The sequence below is a fragment of the Chlorocebus sabaeus genome, chromosome 21 (genome assembly GCF_047675955.1).
Source record: "Chlorocebus sabaeus isolate Y175 chromosome 21, mChlSab1.0.hap1, whole genome shotgun sequence".
Classification (NCBI taxonomy): Eukaryota; Metazoa; Chordata; class Mammalia; order Primates; family Cercopithecidae; genus Chlorocebus; species Chlorocebus sabaeus.
This window is the reverse complement of record NC_132924.1, coordinates 2,646,238-2,664,302: the sequence shown is the minus strand read 5'-3', so window position 1 is coordinate 2,664,302 and position 18,065 is coordinate 2,646,238. Positions and strand designations below refer to the sequence as shown.

Here is an 18,065-nt window from a genome sequence, read left to right as displayed (position 1 = left end):
CTTGTTGACTAAGCAGCTATGCTTCTGGGAGTGAGCTTCTGCTTCTGGGGTTGTCAACAGAGGCAACTTGCTTCTCCTCCCCATGGTATCTTGTCTGGCTTACATGGGCTTTTTTTTCATGGAAATGGCAGCATTCTGAAAGAAAAACAGAAGCATTCAAGAACTTTTGAGCCTACGCCTCAAACTAGCACACTGTCATGTTCACTGGTTTCCACTGCCCCGAGCAAATAAGGCCAGCCAGATCCAGGGACTGGAAAACAGATTCTGAGTCTCAATGGGAACAGCTGTAAAAGCACCTGGCAATGGGCATGGATACAGGAGGGATAAAAAATTGCTACCATTTTTGCAATCAGCATCATTCTGCCTTTTTGTGCATATGTAGTTTATAGAACTGTTCCACATCAAAAAATTGTCCAAAGACCCACAGTGGCTGGGCTGGGACTCAGGATCAACTCTGTGTGACCCTTGAAATCCTGAAGAGTGACACTTCTAAAACAGAAGTCAGATTTATTTTAGATTTGTGCCCATATAGTACTGCTTATTATTAGAATAATCTTAAAATGGCTGGGCATGGTGGTTCACGCTTGTAATCCCAGCACTTTGGGAGGCCGAGGCAGGCGGATCACAAGGTCAGGAGTTCGAGACCAGCCTCACCAACATGGTGAAACCCTGTCTCTACTGAAAATACAAAAAAATTTAGCTGGGCGTGGTGGTGGGTATCTGTAGTCCCAGCTAGTTGGGAGGCTGAGGCAGGAGAACCTCTTGAACCTGGGAGGCAGATGTTGCAGTGATCTGAGATCACGCCACTGCACTCCAGCCTGGGTGACATAGTGAGACTCCATCTCAAAATAAATAAATAAATAATCTTAAGGAATTTCAGAAACACACGGTGGTTCACACCTGTAATCCTAGCACTTTGGCAGTCTGAGATGGGAGAATCACTTGTACTCAGGAGCTCAAGTGCAGCCTGGGCAACATAGTAAGATCCTGTCTCCATAATTTTTTTTTTTTTTTTAATTAGCCAGGCATGACGAGGCATGCCTGTAGTTCCAGCTCCTCAGATAGCAGAGGTAGGAGTATTACTTGAGCCTAGAAGGTCAAGGCTGCAGTAATCCATGATTGGTTACACCACTGCCCTCTAGCCTGGGTTATAGAGTCAGACCCTGTCTCAAAAAAAAAAAAAAAAAAAAAAAAGAAGAAGAAGAAGAAAGAAATTGCAGGAGCATTTGAAAAGGGCATAGAATAATTTGGAAAAAATAGCTGAAAGATGAGTTGAGAAAATCAGAGCCAAACCACACATTACTTATTTTTTATCATAGAAAAAAATTGAAAATTAAAAACTCTAGAGAAATTAAATGTTACAGAGTTTAATTGAACAAAGAATGATTCACAAATCAGGCAGCCTGTGGAGCCAGAGTAGGCTCAGAGAAACTCCAGCACAGTCACATGGTAAAGAAAGACTCATGAACAGAAAAAGCAAAGTGGCATACAGAAAATGAAAGTGAGGTACAGAAACAGCCAGATTTACAGTTTGGGATTTGCCTTATTTGAACATGGTTTGAAGATTTGATATCCTTTTATTGGGAAAATCACAGTGGTTAGTACAGGAATGGGTTACAGTTAGGTTTCAGTTTACTATGTACAGAAAGAAAAAAACCTATTGACCAAAATTAAACATGAAAGGGTACAGCTTCGGGCTATAACTAATTTAACAATTTCCTGCTTTTGGTTATCTTCTCAATTTTGAGAGATCAATCACAACTTTATACATTATATTCTGCCATCATCAAAAATATACTTATTTAGTCTCAAATCTCACTGTGAAATAGCAGAACTGTGAGTTTTATAAAGTGGAAACGAGGACTTGAGGATATTAATATTTTTAAGAATTACAGTAAGGGGACCTCCTTATGTTAAAATTTGCTTCTTACAGAATAAAAACAAAACCTGGCCTGTTTTAGCATCTACCTATTTTCTTAAATTTTTAGTTTGAGTATGTCATATTTAGCATGAGTGACTCCATTTTGTTTTGGTTTGGTTTGGTTTGGTCTGTTTGGACCTAGTGCATAAGTTCAGTCCAGAATGATAGCCTCCAATAATTTCTTTAAAAAATTCCCCCATTTTGGTTAAGTTTTCACATAGGTCAGAGTGTGACCAAAACATTGGGCCTTAGTGCCTCTCTCAGTTTCCATTATTTTGGGTTTTTGTCCTTATCATATCATTCATAGGTTATGGTGTCCTCATGGTCACATATGTCTTTGAGTTTTCATCATTCCCATTAAAGAGAGGTCATTTGACATTCTAGAGATGACTGCATGCAAACATTTATAACTTTTGAGAGAATACAGTGCGGTAGGGAGACTACTATTTTGACATCAGGAGGATAACACCAAGAGTTTGAAGTATGCTTTTTAACCAGAGTCCCCATGAACAAACCAACTAAACTTAAATAGATTCAATAATCAGCTAAATAAGTGGTCTACTCATTTCAACCAAGGAGTCTGCTTCTTTTTTTCTTTTTTCTTTTTTTTTGAAATGGCGTCTCGCTCTGTCGCCCAAGTTGGAGTGCAGTGGTACGATCTCGGCTCACTGCAACCTCCGCCTCCCGGGTTCAAGTGATTCTCCTGCCTCAACCTCCCGAGTACCTGGTACTACAGGCGTGTGCCACCACACCTGGCTATTTTTTTTGTATTTTTAGTAGAAATGGAGTTTCACCGTGTTAGCCAGGATGGTCTCGATCTCCTGACCTCGTGATCCACCCGCCTTGGCCTCCCAAAGTGCTGGGATTACAGGTGTGAGCCACCGTGCCCAGCCCAGCCTGTTTCTTAAACCCCATAATGAAATCTCTGTAATACCTGATGTATTTCTCCATGTGCAAGTACACGTCTTAGCAACTACACAATACTTTTCTGTTTATCCAGTAAGTAATCTAAAGAAATTCTATTATTTAGCACAACTTTAGTAAAAAATTTAAAGTCCATTGTGTAACCACAGCCTTTACAGTAGAATCTGCTCTTGAGACTATTATGAAGAATAAATGCCTAACTATTGCCTGATTTACTCTAAATCATGAAAGAAAAAGATCAAACAAATGATGCTTATTTAGAATAGCAATGGCCTCCTGGCAATGCTCTTTAACCTATTCTGAATAAATTATCTTTAACTTATGAAGTAGGTTAAAAGCAGTGGACCTATATTCTGCTTCTGATATTATCAGAAAACAAATGTCTCATTAGAATTTTTCAACCACATTGGCCCTTCATCATTTATCTACCAAGGCATAAGTTTGTTCATATATAAAGTTGACTGCAAAATTCTCTACATACAAATGTATATCTCACGTGAGTGCACACAAGAGGTCTTTTAAAAAATTTTTGTTGTGTGTAGAGCCATAAGAAAAAAACTGTGAATGATGAGTGTCATGATAGCAGAGATATCTTGATTTTTTGGTCTTGTGTGAAAAGCTATCTACATCAAGGTTGCCATTTGCTTTTGAGGAGATACTTTTCTTGTTAGCTTTACCTTAAGATTTCCAATGGGTATACAATTGCAAGAGTTTGGAGGGACCCTTCTGAGTTGTAAGATTATGAACCAAGGCACAAGGTCCCAAAGTCATGCCGCACTGTAGCTGGCAAGCAGACTTAATCTCTTGGTTCTAGATTATAAAAGATTTTATTGCCCTCAGTCAGTAGACTATTAAAAGCTTTCTTGTCCGAGCACAGTGGCTCATGTCTTTAATCCCAGCACTTTGGGAGGCTGAGGTGGGCAGACCACTTGAGATCAGGAGATTGAAATTGGCTTATCCTGGCCAACATGATAAAACCCTGGTCTCTACAAAAAATACAGAAAAATAGCCAGATGTGGTGTCACACAACTGTAATCCCAGCTACTCCCAAAGCTGAGGGATGAGAATTGCTTGAACCTGGGAGGCAGAGGTTGCAGTTAGCAGAGATCATGCCACTGCACCCTGGGCGACAGAGTGAGACTGCCTCAAAAAGAAAAAGCTTTCTTTACTTGGTGAAAATATGCTTTGCCATAATGCATTAAGGCCTTGCTGCATTTAGTCATATTAGACTTCAGCACCAGAAGATACACGAGATTATATTATAAGGCGCATAGGCCTTCCAATGAGTATTCTATAATGGTCAACACATTTTTTCCTCTCTAAGTGGATCTGATTGTCATCAGTCTGGAATTACAAAAGCAATCCAGTCATTTTAGTTAGCTTTGCTCAATAGTATTGTGCCTATAATAACTTTTTTAACAGTTTTACAACTTGTCTAGCAAAATAAGTGTTTTATTATTGGAGAGTTTTTCAGAAATGTCCCATGAAGAAAACACATTTTCTAATATCATTTTAGGTATGATTAGAATGTCAGCCTTCTTACATGAGAAAGTTTTTATACTACCAGAAAACATGCATTAAAAAAATAAAAATTAAGCCTAGAGGTGGTGGCTCACACCTGTAATCCCAGCACTTTGGGAGGCCGAGGTGGGCGGATCACGAGATCAGGAGTTTGAGATCAGCCTGGTCAATATGGTGAAACCCTGTTTCTACTAAAAATACAAAAATTAGCCAGGCATAGTGGCGGGCGCCTGTATTCCCAGGTACTCGGGAGGCTGAGGCAAGAGAATCGCTTGAACCTGGGAGGTGGAGGTTGCAGTGAGCCGAAATCTCACCACTGCACGCTAACCTGGGTGACAGAGCAAGACTCTGTCTCAAAACAAACAAAAAACAAAAAACAAAAACCCAGGACAATTGAATACAAATTATGTATAAATGTTTGAATAGCCCATCAGGTAGCAGAAATGTGCATGAAGTTTTGATTGTCTACTTAAAATTGGTCTTAAACTATTTAAGTAATTTAGGCATTATACACACACACACACGTTTAATTTATATTTAGTTTGGATTATTTGATCTTTTCTGTGATGAGCAATAGAATGCAGAGCTTTTAATAATGGAAGCTTTAAAAACTCAGGAATGAATAAGTGGCTGCCTAGGCTCTCCAATAGTCCACACTTAACATTAAATTTATGTCATCTTGACCGGGCACAGTGGCTCACACCTGTAATCCCAGCACTTTGGGAGGCGGAGGTGGGCAGATCACAAGGTCAAGAGATCAAGATCACCCTGGCCAACATGGTGAAACCCCATCTCTACTAAAAATACAAAAATTAGCTGGGCATGGTGGCATGTGCCTGTAGTCCCAGCTACTAGGGAGGCTGAGGCAGGAGAATCGCTTGAACCTGGGAGGCAGGGGTTGCAGTGACCTGAGATCATGCCACTGTACTCCAGCCTGGCAACAAAGTGAGACTCCATGTAAAAAAAAAAAAAAAAAAAAAAAAAAATTATGTCATCTTACATACCAGGACTTTTTCTCCAATTTATGTGCCTAGCACTGATAACTGAGTGGTTCTCATAGGTAATTTTACTTGGACCACGGAGTTTATTTAAAGAGCACATCTAAAAAATTTCAGTACTTGCTGATTTAGCATAAAAATGTGGCAAAGTATTTTCCTGATATTCAGTTATGATCCTGAAATTATCAGAAACAGGACTCAACTTGTCTGGTCACTTTCCATCTTTTCATGAACCTCCTAAAGACACAATACTCTAGGATTTTGTGTGCTTTTGAGGTTTTTAGAAACTAAATAGGAATTAAACCATTAACTGAAAATTACTTAAATGATTATGAAAAAACAAATAAAAAATTGATTATATCTGTTGCCTACAATATTTTTTCATAATAAATGTAATTATGACTAATAGCATATAAACAGATAGATACTAGATTTTTAGAAATTCTATAAAATTTTGAAATAAATATTAATAACATATTCATTAAAATATAAGTTGAAAGAGGTCAAACATCATTTTTTTTTTTTTTTTTTTTTTTTGAGATGGAGTCTCACCCTATCACCCAGGCTGGAGTGCAATGGTGTGATCTCGGCTCACTGCAACTTCTACCTTCTGGGTTCAAGTGATTCTCCTGGCTCAGCCTCCCAAGTAGCTGGGATTACAGGCATGTGCCACCATGTCCAGGTAACTTTTTTGTTATCTTTAGTAGAGATGGGGTTTCACCATGTTGGCCAGGCTGGTCGCGAACTCCTGACCTTGTGATCCACCTGCCTCGGCCTCCCAAAGTGCTGGGATTATAGGTGTGAGCCCCCGTGCCTGGCCCAAACATCATTTTTAATTTGACAATGCTTCCCATGCGATTTAACATATCAAATAATCCTGTTTATCACTCTTTTGGATGTTGCATTGGCTCTCCGTAGCAACCAAAAGTTAGGGGTCAAAAATCAGTAATTTTAAGGTCGGGCATCATGGCTCATGCCTGTAATCCCAGTACGTGGAGAGGCCGAGTTCAGCGGATCACTTGAGGTCAGAAGTTCAAGACTGGCCTGGCCAACATGGTGAAACCCTGTCTCTACTAAAAATACAAAACTTAACCGGTCACGGTGGCACACGTCTGTAATCCCAACTACTCGGGAGGCTGAAGCAGGAGAATCTCTTAAACCCGGGAGGTGGAGGCTGCAGTGAGCTGAGATCAGGCCACTGCACTCCAGCCTGGGCAACAGAGCAAGACTCTGTCAAAAAAAAAAAAAAAAAAGGTCTCTTGCTGCAGCAACGCGAGTGGGAGCACCAGGATCCCGGGCTCGGAACCCGACTACACGGATTGTTTTAAGAAAATGGCAGACAAACCAGACATGGGGGAAATCGCCAGCTTCGATAAGGCCAAGCTGAAGAAAACGGAGACGCAGGAGAAGAACACCCTGCCGACCAAAGAGACCATTGAGCAGGAGAAGCGGAGTGAAATTTCCTAAAATCCTGGAGGATTTCCTACCCCCGTCATCTTCGAGACCCCAGTCGTGATGTGGAGGAAGAGCCACCTGCAAGATGGACACGAGCCACAAGCTGCACTGTGAACCTGGGCACTCCGCGCCAATGCCACCGGCCTGTGGGTCTCTGAAGGGACCCCCCCAATCGGACTGCCAAATTCTCCGGTTTGCCCTGGAATATTATAGAAAATTATTTGTATGAATAATGAAAATAAAACACACTTCGTGGCAAAAAAAAAAAAAAAAAAAAAAAGGACTTTTTTTTTTTTTTCTAAGTTTCACTCTTGTTGCCAAGACTGGAGTGCACTGGCGCCATCTTGGCTCACTGCAACATTGGCCTGCTATGTTCAAGCGATTCTCCTGCCCTAGCCTCCTGAGCAGCTGGGATTACAGGTGTCTGTCACCATGACCAGCTAATTTTTTGTATTTTTAGTAGAGATGGGGTTTCACCATGTTGCCCAGGCTGGTCTCAAACTCCTGACCTCAGGAGATCCACCTGTCTCAGCCTTCCAAAGTGCTGGGATTACAGGCATGAGCCACCATGCCCGGCCAAAAAAAGACAATTTTTAAGCTGAAATTTGATTTTAAAAAGACTGTCAAATATGTCAGAGGGTTAAAATACTTGACCAAAATAAGATCACAGGTCACCATAAAATAATAGTCATTCATTTAGCAGAAGTGATAATTAAAAGATTTTTAAAAACAAAACATTTTACTGTTTGATACAGGAGATTAAGTTTTTCAACCCAAAAACCTGAAAAAAGGCAGTATGAGAAAAATTCTACCACTCTTTTAAAATTTATTCAAAAGATAAACAAAAATACATTACTGTGTCGTATTAATAATAATACATAAAATTTTGTTCAAAAGAAAATCAGCTTTTACTTTTGTATTAGTATATTATCAATACTAAAGTTAATTTTGGTGAAACTTTAAAAATAAATCCATCAAATCTATTATTTTTGTCCACTCTAGATTTCTGTATGTATTTTATAATCTCTTATAATTATTTTTTTAACTTCTAATATTTTAATCTGCATATGTCTTATTTTTTCAATTTGAGACAACCTTTAAGTAATTTCAAACTAGACAAAATGTTTCTGACTTTCTTGATGAAAGCATGTTTTGTTTTTGTTTATACACTCTCTATATCAAATTGTTATTCCTTAAATCCAGTAGTTTTAATTATACATATTAATTACATTAACGAGCAACCAAATTTGTAGTGAAATTTCTAGGAAGTAATTTTGAACTGTTTTATATCAGTATTTTTAGATAAAAACCATTTTGTATTTTAATAAAAATGTTTTCTCAAATTTTCTGTTAACTAACAGATCTAAATATATTTAATTTTTCTATGTCATATAAAAATAAGATTCTAGTCAGGCATTACGGTAGCTCATGCTTGCAATCCCAGCACTTTAAAAAGCCAAGACACAAAAACTGTTTAGCCCAGGAATGTGAGACCAGCCTGAGCAACATGGCAAAACCCTATGTCTACACATGATACAAAAATTATGTGGGCATGGTGGCCTGCACCTGTAATACCAACTATTCAGGAGGCTGAGGAAGGAGAATTGACTGAGCCCAGAAGCCTGAGGCTGCAGCAAGCCGTGGTCAAGCCACTACACTCTATCCTGGGTGACAGGGAGATCCTTTCTGGAGAAAAAAAAAACTGGCCAAAGCATATAAACTTAAACTTAGGGAGTTGTTGGTGTTTTTTGTTTTTATCATTATTATTTCAATAGAGGTGGTGTTTGGTTACACGAATAAGTTCTTTAGTGGTGATTTGTGAGATTTTGGTGCATCATCTCCCCAGCAGTGTACACTGTACCCAACGTGTAGTCTTTTACCCCTCACTACCCCCCACCCTTTCCGCCAAGTTTCCAGAATCCATTATGTTACATAATTCTTATGCCTTTGCATCCTCATAGTTTAGCCCCCACTAAAACGTGACAACATAACGATGCTTGGTTTTCCATTCCTGAGTTACTTCACTTAGAATAATGATCTCCAACTTTATCCAGATTGCTGTGAATGCCATTATTTTGTTCCTTTTAATGTCTGGGTAGTATTCCATGGTGTGTATATATATCCTATTTCCTTTATCCACTCGGTTGACGGGCATTTAGGCTGTTTCCATATTTTTACTATTGCAAATTGCGCTGTTATAAACATGTGTGTGCAAGTGTCTTTTTCATGTGATGACTTATTTTCCTCTGTGTAGATAACCAGTACTGAGATTGCTGGATCAAATGGTAGTTCAACTTTTAGTTCTTTAGGGAATTGCCATACTGTTCTTCGTATTTATTGCACCAGTTAACATTCACATCAGCAGTGGAAAAGTGTTCTCTTTCATCACATCTACACCAACGTTGCTTTTTATTATATATAAATACATATATTTAGCATATATATTGAGATGGAGTCTCGTTCTGTCACCCAGGCTGGAGTTCAGTGGCAAGATCTCAGCTTACTGCAACCTCTGCCTCCCAGGTTCAAGCAATTCTCCTGCCTCAGCCTCCCACGTAGCTGGGACTACTGGTGCACGCCACATCACCCGGCTAATTTTTGTATTTTTAGTAGAGATGGGATTTCACCATGTTGGCCAGGCTGGTCTCAAACTCCTGGCCTCAGGTGATCTGCCTGCCTCGGCCTCCCAAAGTGCTGGGATTACAAGTGTGAGCCACTAAACCCAGCCTGATTTTTTAATTATAGCCATTCTTGCAGAAATAAGGTGGTATCACATGGTGTATTTTTTCTGTTTGTTTTTCGTTTTTGTTTTGTTTTGTTTTTTGAGATGGAGCCTCACTCTGTACCCAAGTCTAGAGTGCAGTGGTGCAATCTCAGCTCACTGCTACCTCCGCCTCCCAGGTTCAAGCGATTCTCCTGCTTCAGGCTCCCGAATAACTGGGAGTACAGGCGCGTGCCACCATGCCCGGGTATTCTTTGGTATTTTTAGTAGAGACAGGGTTTCACCGTGTGAGCTAGGATGGTCTCCATCTCCTGATTTCGTGATCCACCCGCCTCGGCCCCCCAAAGTACTGGGATTACAGGCGTGAGCCACCACGCCTGGCCCACATTGTGATTTTGATTTGTATTTTCCTGATAATTAGTAATGAGCATTTTTTCATACATTTTTGGCCATTTATATATCTTCTTTTGAGAATTATTTATTTATGTGCTTAGCCCACTTTTTAATGAGATTATTTGTTTTTTTCTTGCAGATTTGTTTGAGTTTCTTGCAGATTCTGGATATTAGTCCTTTGTTGGATGGATAGTTCGTGAATACTTTTTTCCTTCTCTGTGGGTTGTCTGTTTAATCTTCAGATTATTTCTTTTACTGTGCTTTTTAGTTTAATTAAGTCATATTTATTTATCTTTGTTTTTGTTGCATTTGGTTTTGGGAACTTGGTCATAAACTCTTTGCCTAAGCCAATGTCTAGAAGAGTTTTTTCTGTATTATCTTCTAAGATTCGTATAGTTTCAGGTATTAAAGTCTGCAATCCATCTTGAGTTGATTTTTTTATATATACTTTTTTTTAGACAGAGTCTTGTTCCGTCACCCAGGCTGGAGTGCAGTGGCAGGATCTCAGCTCACTGCAGCCTCTGTCTCCAGGGTTCAAGAGATTCTCATGACTCAGCCTCCTGAGTAGTTGGGATTACAAGCATGTGCCACCACACCCAGCTAATTTTTGTATTTTTATTTTCTTCAGATGGAGTCTTACTGTGTCGCCCAGGCTGGAGTGCAATGGTGTGATCTTGGCTAACTGCAACCTCCCCCTCCCGGGTTCAAGCACTTCTCCCTGCCTCAGTCTCCTGAGTAGCTGGAGTTACAAGTACCCACCATCACGCCCAACTAATTTTTGTATTTTTAGTAGAGACAGGGTTTCTCCATGTTGGCCAGGCTGGTCTAGAACTCCTGACCTCAAGTGACCTAACCACCTCCGTCTTTCAAAGTGTTAAGATTATAGGCATGTGCCACCGTGCCCAGCCTTGAGTTAGTTTTTGTGTAAGGTGAGAGATGAAAATTCAGTTTTATTCTACTACATGTGGCTTGCCAGTTATCCGAGCACAATTTTTTAATAGGGTGTCCTTTCCCCACTTCATGTTTTTGTTTACTTTGTCAAAGATCAGTTAGCTGAAAGTATTTGGCTTTATATCTGGTTTTGCTATTCTGTTCCATTGGTCTACATGCCTATTTCCTCTAGGAATCTGGATCTCTTCTCTTTTCCCCACCCTGCCCTCAACTCCCCTTACATACATACAACCTGGATCACAAGACCAAGAAAACCACTCCACCAGCCGCTGAGAGAAGAGCCACAAAAGGACCCAGAACTTCTGCATGGCTACCTTAGATCACCCTAAATGTACTACTGACAGCCATTGTTAGCATTCAGGAGCTGTTTATTCTCATTTTCACACTACGCTAAGGAATTTTAAACAGTCACAGGATAGACTGGCTGGAAGTTGGCGCTTGGAACATCCCATATCACCTAAAGCACAGTGCCACAGTCTCAGGTACACATCGGCCCATCTGCTACCCAAATAAAACAATTGTTTTCAAGAAACCAGAGCCCATGCAATGTTGATGCATCAGCTGGGTGCAGTAGTGGCCAGCTAGCAGGGTCTTGGCTGTGTAAACTAAAAGGTACCTAAGACAGGTCTCAATCAATTTAAAAAGTTTATTTTGCCAGGGTTAAAGACATGCCTGTGACACAGCCTCAGAAGGTCCTGATGACATGAACAAGGTGGTCGAGGTACAGCTTGCTTTCATACATTTTAGGAAGACATGAGACATTAATCAATATGTGTAAGATGTACATTGGTTCGATCTGGTAAGGTGAGACAACTGGAGTTGGGGGCTTCCAGGTCATAAGTAGATAAAAGACAAAAGATTACATTATTTTGAGTCCTTGATAAGCCCTTCACTGAATATAAAATTTATTCTGCCTCAGTGAATCTGCATTTTTACATAAACAATAGGGCAGAAGAAGCAATCAAATATGCATTTGTCTCAGGTGAGCCTCAGAGGGATGACTTTGAGTTCTGTCTGCCCTTTATTCCAAGGAATTTCCTTATGGGCAAATTGTGAGGAAAATATGTAGCTTTCTATATTTGTAGCTATCTTATTTAGAAATGAAATGGGAGGCAGGTTTGCCTGACACAGTTTTCAGCTTGACTTTTCCATTGGCTTAGTGTTTTGGGGGTCCAGAGGTTTATTTTTCTTTCACAGTGGGCACCACTTTTATTATCCAGTGTATATGTTTAAACTAGATAGAATAAAACATGATATATATTCATAAGTAACAAATATAAGTTAATAAAAAACTTGTAAACACAAATGTAACTAATGCTACACCTTTCAGAACAGCCCATCCTAATTCTTCCATTTCTCATTAACTACAATTCCAATAGACTTTTCCCATAATGTTATAGTGGATCTTAATGTCAGAGGCATTCAAACAATAGGGACGGGAGGCAGAGAAATTCTGGGAGGGCCGATCTCTGGTTAGGGCCCCACCTTCATGCCAAAAAGCCTGATAACACTGCTCAAAGTTAAAATTTACATCTGTGTTTTCCCGCTTGAATGTTGCCTTTTCCAAAACCACCCATGTCCCACCCCACTCCCCTTCTTGTGCCCATAAAAACCCCAGACTCAGCCAGCAAAGAGAGGAGAAGCAGCTGGACATTGGAGACTATGGTTGGACATTAGAGAGAAGGAGCTTGACTTCACAGAGAAAGCATGATGGAATAATTTCAGAGAAAAGTGTGGCCAGGGATGACCAGACTTCAGGGGAACATAATCTTACTCAATATCCTTTTCTGCTCCCCTTCCAGCTGAGAGCCACTTTGATCGGCAATAAAATACCTCCCATTTACCATCTTCAATTTGTTCTTGCAACCTCATTCCTCCCGGATGCCAGACAAGAACTCAGGTGCCATGAGTATGGATGCAAAAGGCTATCATACTGACCCTCCATTGAGCTGTTAACACTTAAGCTGTCCATGGACAGCAAAGCTAAAAGGGCACTGTTAACAGTCCTTCAGGGGTTTCAGAAGTCATGAGCTCCTGCCAGATGTTGCCATGGGGCCCGTACAGAGTTTGCTCCTGCCAGGGTCCAAAAGTGTTTGTCTCAGCTCCTGTACCCACTTACCTGCATGCTCCCCCTCCCACAAGTGGTGGAGCACAGTGGGTTGAGTGAGTGGAGTTTGTCCCTGCTGGCACCTGTGCACTCCAGTTTCCACCTGTGAAGGTGTCATAGAGATATTCTGCTTCAAAATCAAAGCGACTCCATCTTAAATAGCAGCTGGGTGAAATAAGGCTGAGATCTACTGGGCTGCATTCTCAGGAAGTTAGACATTCTAACCTTCTATCAGGATGAGATAGAAGGCCAGCATAAGATACAGGTCACAAAGACTCTGCTGATAAAACAGGATGTGGTTTAAAAAAATGCCAGCCAGACAACAACCAAAACAGCATGGTACTGGTACCAAAACAGAGATATAGACCAGTGGAACAGAACAGAGCCCTCAGAAATAATACCACACATCTACAACCATCTGATCTTTGACAAACCTGACAAAAACAAGAAATGGGGAAAGGATTCCCTATTTAATAAATGGTGCTGGGAGAACTGGCTAGCCATATGTAGAAAGCTGAAGTTGGATCCCTTCCTTACACCTTATACAAAGATTAATTCAAGATGGATGAGAGACTTAAATGTTAGACCTAAAACCATAAAAACCCCAGAAGAAAACCTAGGCAATATCATTCAGGACATAGACATGGGCAACGACTTCATGTCTAAAACACCAAAAGCAATGGCAACAGAAGCCAAAATTGACAAATGAGATCTAATTAAACTAAAGAGCTTCTGCACAGCAAAAGAAACTACCATCAGAGTGAACAGGCAACCTACAGAATGGGAGAAAATTTTTGCAATCTACTCATCTGACAAAGGACTAATATCCAGAACCTACAAAGAACTCAAACAAATTTACAAACAAACAACAACAACAAAAAAACACAACTCCATCAAAAAGTGGGCAAAGGATATGAGCAGACACTTCTCAAAAGAAGACATTTATGCAGCCAAGAGACACATGAAAAATGCTCATCATCACTTGCCATCAGAGAAATGCAAATCAAAACCACAATGAGATACCATCTCACATCAGTTAGAATGGCGATCATTAAAAAGTCAGGAAACAATAGATGCTGGAGAGGATGTGGAGAAATAGGAATACCTCTATACTGTTGGCGGGCCTGTAAACTAGTTCAGCCATGGAAGACAGTGTGGCAATTCCTCAAGGATCTAGAACTAGAAATACCATTTGACCCAGCCATCCCACTACTGGACATATACCCAAAGTATTATAAATCATGCTGCTATAAAGACACATGCACACGTATGTTTATTGTGGCACTATTCACAATAGCAAAGACTTGGAACCAACCCAAATGTCCATCAATGACAGACTGGAAATGTGGCACATATACACCATGGAATACCATGCAGCCATAAAAAAGGATGAGTTCATGTCCTTTGTAGGGACATGGATGCAGCTGGAAACCATCGTTCTCAGCAAACTACCACAAGAACAGAAAACCAAACACCGCATGTTCTCACTCATAGGTGGGAATTGAACAATGAGAACACTTGGGCACAGGAAGGGGAACATCACACACCAGGGCCTGTCATGGGGTAGGGGGAGTGGGGAGGGATAGCATTAGGAGATATACCTAATGTAAATGACGAGTTAATGAGTGCGGCACACCAACATGGCACATGTATACATATTTACCAAACTGCACGTTGTGCACATGTACCCTAGAACTTAAAGTATAATAATACTAATAAAAATGCCAGCCAGAACCCACCAAAACCAAGATGGTGATGCTCATTCTCACTGCTCATTATACACTAGTATAATGCATTTGCATGTGAAAAGACTCTACCACCAGTGCCATGACAGCTCACAGATGCCGTGGCAAGATCTAGGAATTACCCTATAGCCTCTAAAATGGGGGAAGAAACCTCAGTTCTGGAAAATTTCTGCCCCTTTCCTGAAAAACTCATGAATAATCTACCCTTTGTTTAGCATATAATCAAGAAACAACTATAAGTATAGTCAATCAAGCAGTCGATCTCACCGCTCTGTCTGTGGAGTAGTCATTCTTTTGTTTCTTTACATCTCTAATAAACTTGCTTTCACTTTACTGTATGAACTGATTCTGAATTATTTCTTATGGGACGTGCAAGAACCCTCTTTTGGGGTATGGATTCAGACCCTTTTCCAGTAACATTAAGATAAGTTTGGCTAGGCACAGTGACTAACACCTGTAATCCCAGCACTTTGGGAAGCCATTGGCAGGCGGATCATCTGAGGTCAGGAGTTCAAGACCAGCCTGGTCAACATGGCAAAAACCCGTCTCTACTAAAAATACAAAAATTGGCCGGGCATGATGGGGCGTGCCTGTAATCCCAGCTACTCAGAAGGCTGAAGCAGGAGAATCATCTGAATTCGGGAGGTGGAGGTTGTAGTGACCCGAGATTGCACCATTGCACTCCAACCTGAGCAAAAAGAGTGAAACTCTGTCTCAAAAAAAAAAAAAAAAAAAAAAAAGAAAGAAAGATAAGAGTATGTTTGTTACATATATGGGATTCTTTACTCAAGGAATTCTTTACTCAGTGAGTGAATTCAGAGACTACAAAGTTGCAGAGGGAGAAAGAAATGTCTTTGAAAGGATTATGAGGAACAAAAGTCACAGAAATGATTCCCATTGTTATTCACTGGCACATATATTCTCACTTTGGGAGGAACTGCATCTAATTTCAGACCGTGGTTTATAGAAGGTGCTATAAACCAGCAGCAAATTCATATCCAGAACTGCTCACTACAGAGGATTTTGTCTCCTTGCTGGTATCATAAATTTGTCTTTCACTGGCTCCTTTAAAACTTCTGTAATGGTGGTAGATTTCAGTAAAGTGGAGCCCCCACCGCCCAGCCTGTTATAGGTAGATAGATAGACATGATAGGGGCAGGAGAGGGCTCGCCCCCACCTCACCCACTAAAAATGTTAGGTGATGGTTTGGTAATTATGGCATTGCCTCACTAAAAGTGATAAATTGGCAGTGAAAACTAGGAAGAGGCCAGTTCCCGATGGTCCACACCTGTTAACATTTAAGTGTTAATTAAAGGCAGGCCCCAGGGAAAAGCAACTTCCTGGGCATGCACACTGACAGACAAAAATTGCAAAGTATGGTCTTCTGGGTACACTCCACCAGAGAAAAGAAGAAAGCTTCAGATGGGAAGGCATTTAAGTTCCTAAATACACTGCATGTGCTCAATTTCCAAGGGTAAGGAGGGCATCACACCTGCAGAAAGCCCACCCTAGGGGAAAGAGGTAAGTCTATAAATTAGTCCCAGGATCAAAGTTAAAGGCCCCTTTTTTCCCCCTCTTTGACCTTCAGGCACCCATTTGGATCTCTTCCAAGTGTTCTTTCCTTTCTTTCCTGATCTAAAACCTTTTAAATAAACTTCCACTCCTGCTTTGAAACTTGCCTTGGTCTCTTTTTCTGCTCCTTCAGTCGAATTCTTTCTTCTGGGGAGGGAAAAATTGAAGTTGCTGGAGACCCACACAAACTCGCCCCCCAGTAACTCGGATCTCTTCCGCTGGTAACAAGCCTGCCCACCCCTTGCATCCATCCAGCAGTGACATCCACCTTGAGCATGGTGAGGTAGGACATGCCATCGGTACCCACCTTCCTGCCGTTCACCTCCACATGCTAAGCCACTTCACACCGCACAGTGGAGCTCCATCTCACTGCCCAGCACCACCATCAGGCTGAGCAGCAGCCATATATGTAGGATGGGCCAGTGAGGACAGCAAAGGGTAGGGGCACACAACGGCTGGACAGATTCCTCACTGCCTGCCTCTGCCTGCAGCTCTCGCCCAGCATGACCAGGGCATATGCCTGCAGGATGCTGCCTGATATGGTTTTGCTCTGTGTCTCCACCCAAATCTCATGTCAAATCGTGATCCCCACGTGTTGGAGAAGGAGCCTGATGCGCAGTGATTGAATCATGGGGGTGAACTTCACTTCCCCCTTGCTATTCATGGGATAGTGAGTTCTCATGAGATCTGGTGTGTGGCACTTCCCCCTTTACTCTCTCTTCCTCCTGCTCCAGCCATGTAGGATGGGCCAGTTTCCTCTTCACCTTCCACCACAATTGTAAGTTTCCTGAGCCTCCCCAGCCATGCTTCCTGTATAGCCTGTAGAACTGTGAGTCAATTAAACCTCTTTTCGTCATAAATTACTCAGTCTCAGGTAGTTCTTTATAGCAGTGTCAGAATGAGCTAACACAAAGGGGAACTTACTCTCCACTACACTCTCCATGACCAGGCTCCACAGCTGGCACCACTACTGTAGATGGATCCTCAGGTGAGAGGACTGGATCACAGGTCCTGCCCTGCAAAGCCCTCCACCCTGGACCCAACACTCGCCTTCGCCCAGGTCAAAGGTCATGCCTCCACCACCAGGCCGACCTTGATGCCCTGATGTGATGCACTTCATGGACTTCCTTATGGTTCTCTAGCCAGGAAATGGAGAGTGTTGGATTGCTGGTGGCCACACAGTGAAAGTGAATGGGTTCAACAGCTGGCATGGCCAGCAGTTTTTTGTGCATCTTCTGGGGCTGAGTCCAGTAGGGGAACCCTGGCACATGAAGGTCACAACAGAGTGAGGAACAGAGACCCATCTGACCCAACTCCTTCAATGGGTCCTTCTGGCTAACTCCAGACTCAGTTTCCCCTTCTGTGGAGGGAGAGTGTTGGCTTTTTGAGGACTCCTGCCTGGGCTGGACTGGACTCCGCAAGCATCAACACCATGTCCCCCAAACCCTGGGCATTCTCTGTGTCTCCTCCCTTCTCTGTCTGCTTCCTCCAAGCTGCTACTCCTGTTAAGAGGCCCAGTGTGCTCCAATCTGGCCTGTAGAACTTCAAGGCATGAGGGCATCTTCCAGGGAAGCCCTTACCCTCCAAAGGAGGCACACTGAGGCAGACCCACAGGGGCATGGTCCAGAAACCAGCGGGCATCCCAGCTGGATGGATGAGCCAGGACAGGCATTAGTAGCAGTTTTCCAGGAGGGTGAACTTAGATGCCCACAGTGTGGAGAACCTAGAAGGCAGTGGGGTGGTGTCTGTCCACTAG

General features: G+C 41.7%; 1 protein-coding gene across 1 annotated transcript; it reads left to right on the top strand.

The window, feature by feature from the left end:
• The first annotated feature begins 6,606 nt into the window (after nt 1-6,606).
• On the top strand, nt 6,607-7,067 carry LOC119622745 (thymosin beta-10). Its single transcript, XM_037995319.2, has one exon. The coding sequence runs from the start codon at nt 6,697-6,699 to the stop codon at nt 6,829-6,831; it is 135 nt and encodes a 44-aa protein (XP_037851247.1). The 5' UTR covers nt 6,607-6,696; the 3' UTR covers nt 6,832-7,067.
• The last annotated feature ends 10,998 nt before the right edge of the window (nt 7,068-18,065 follow it).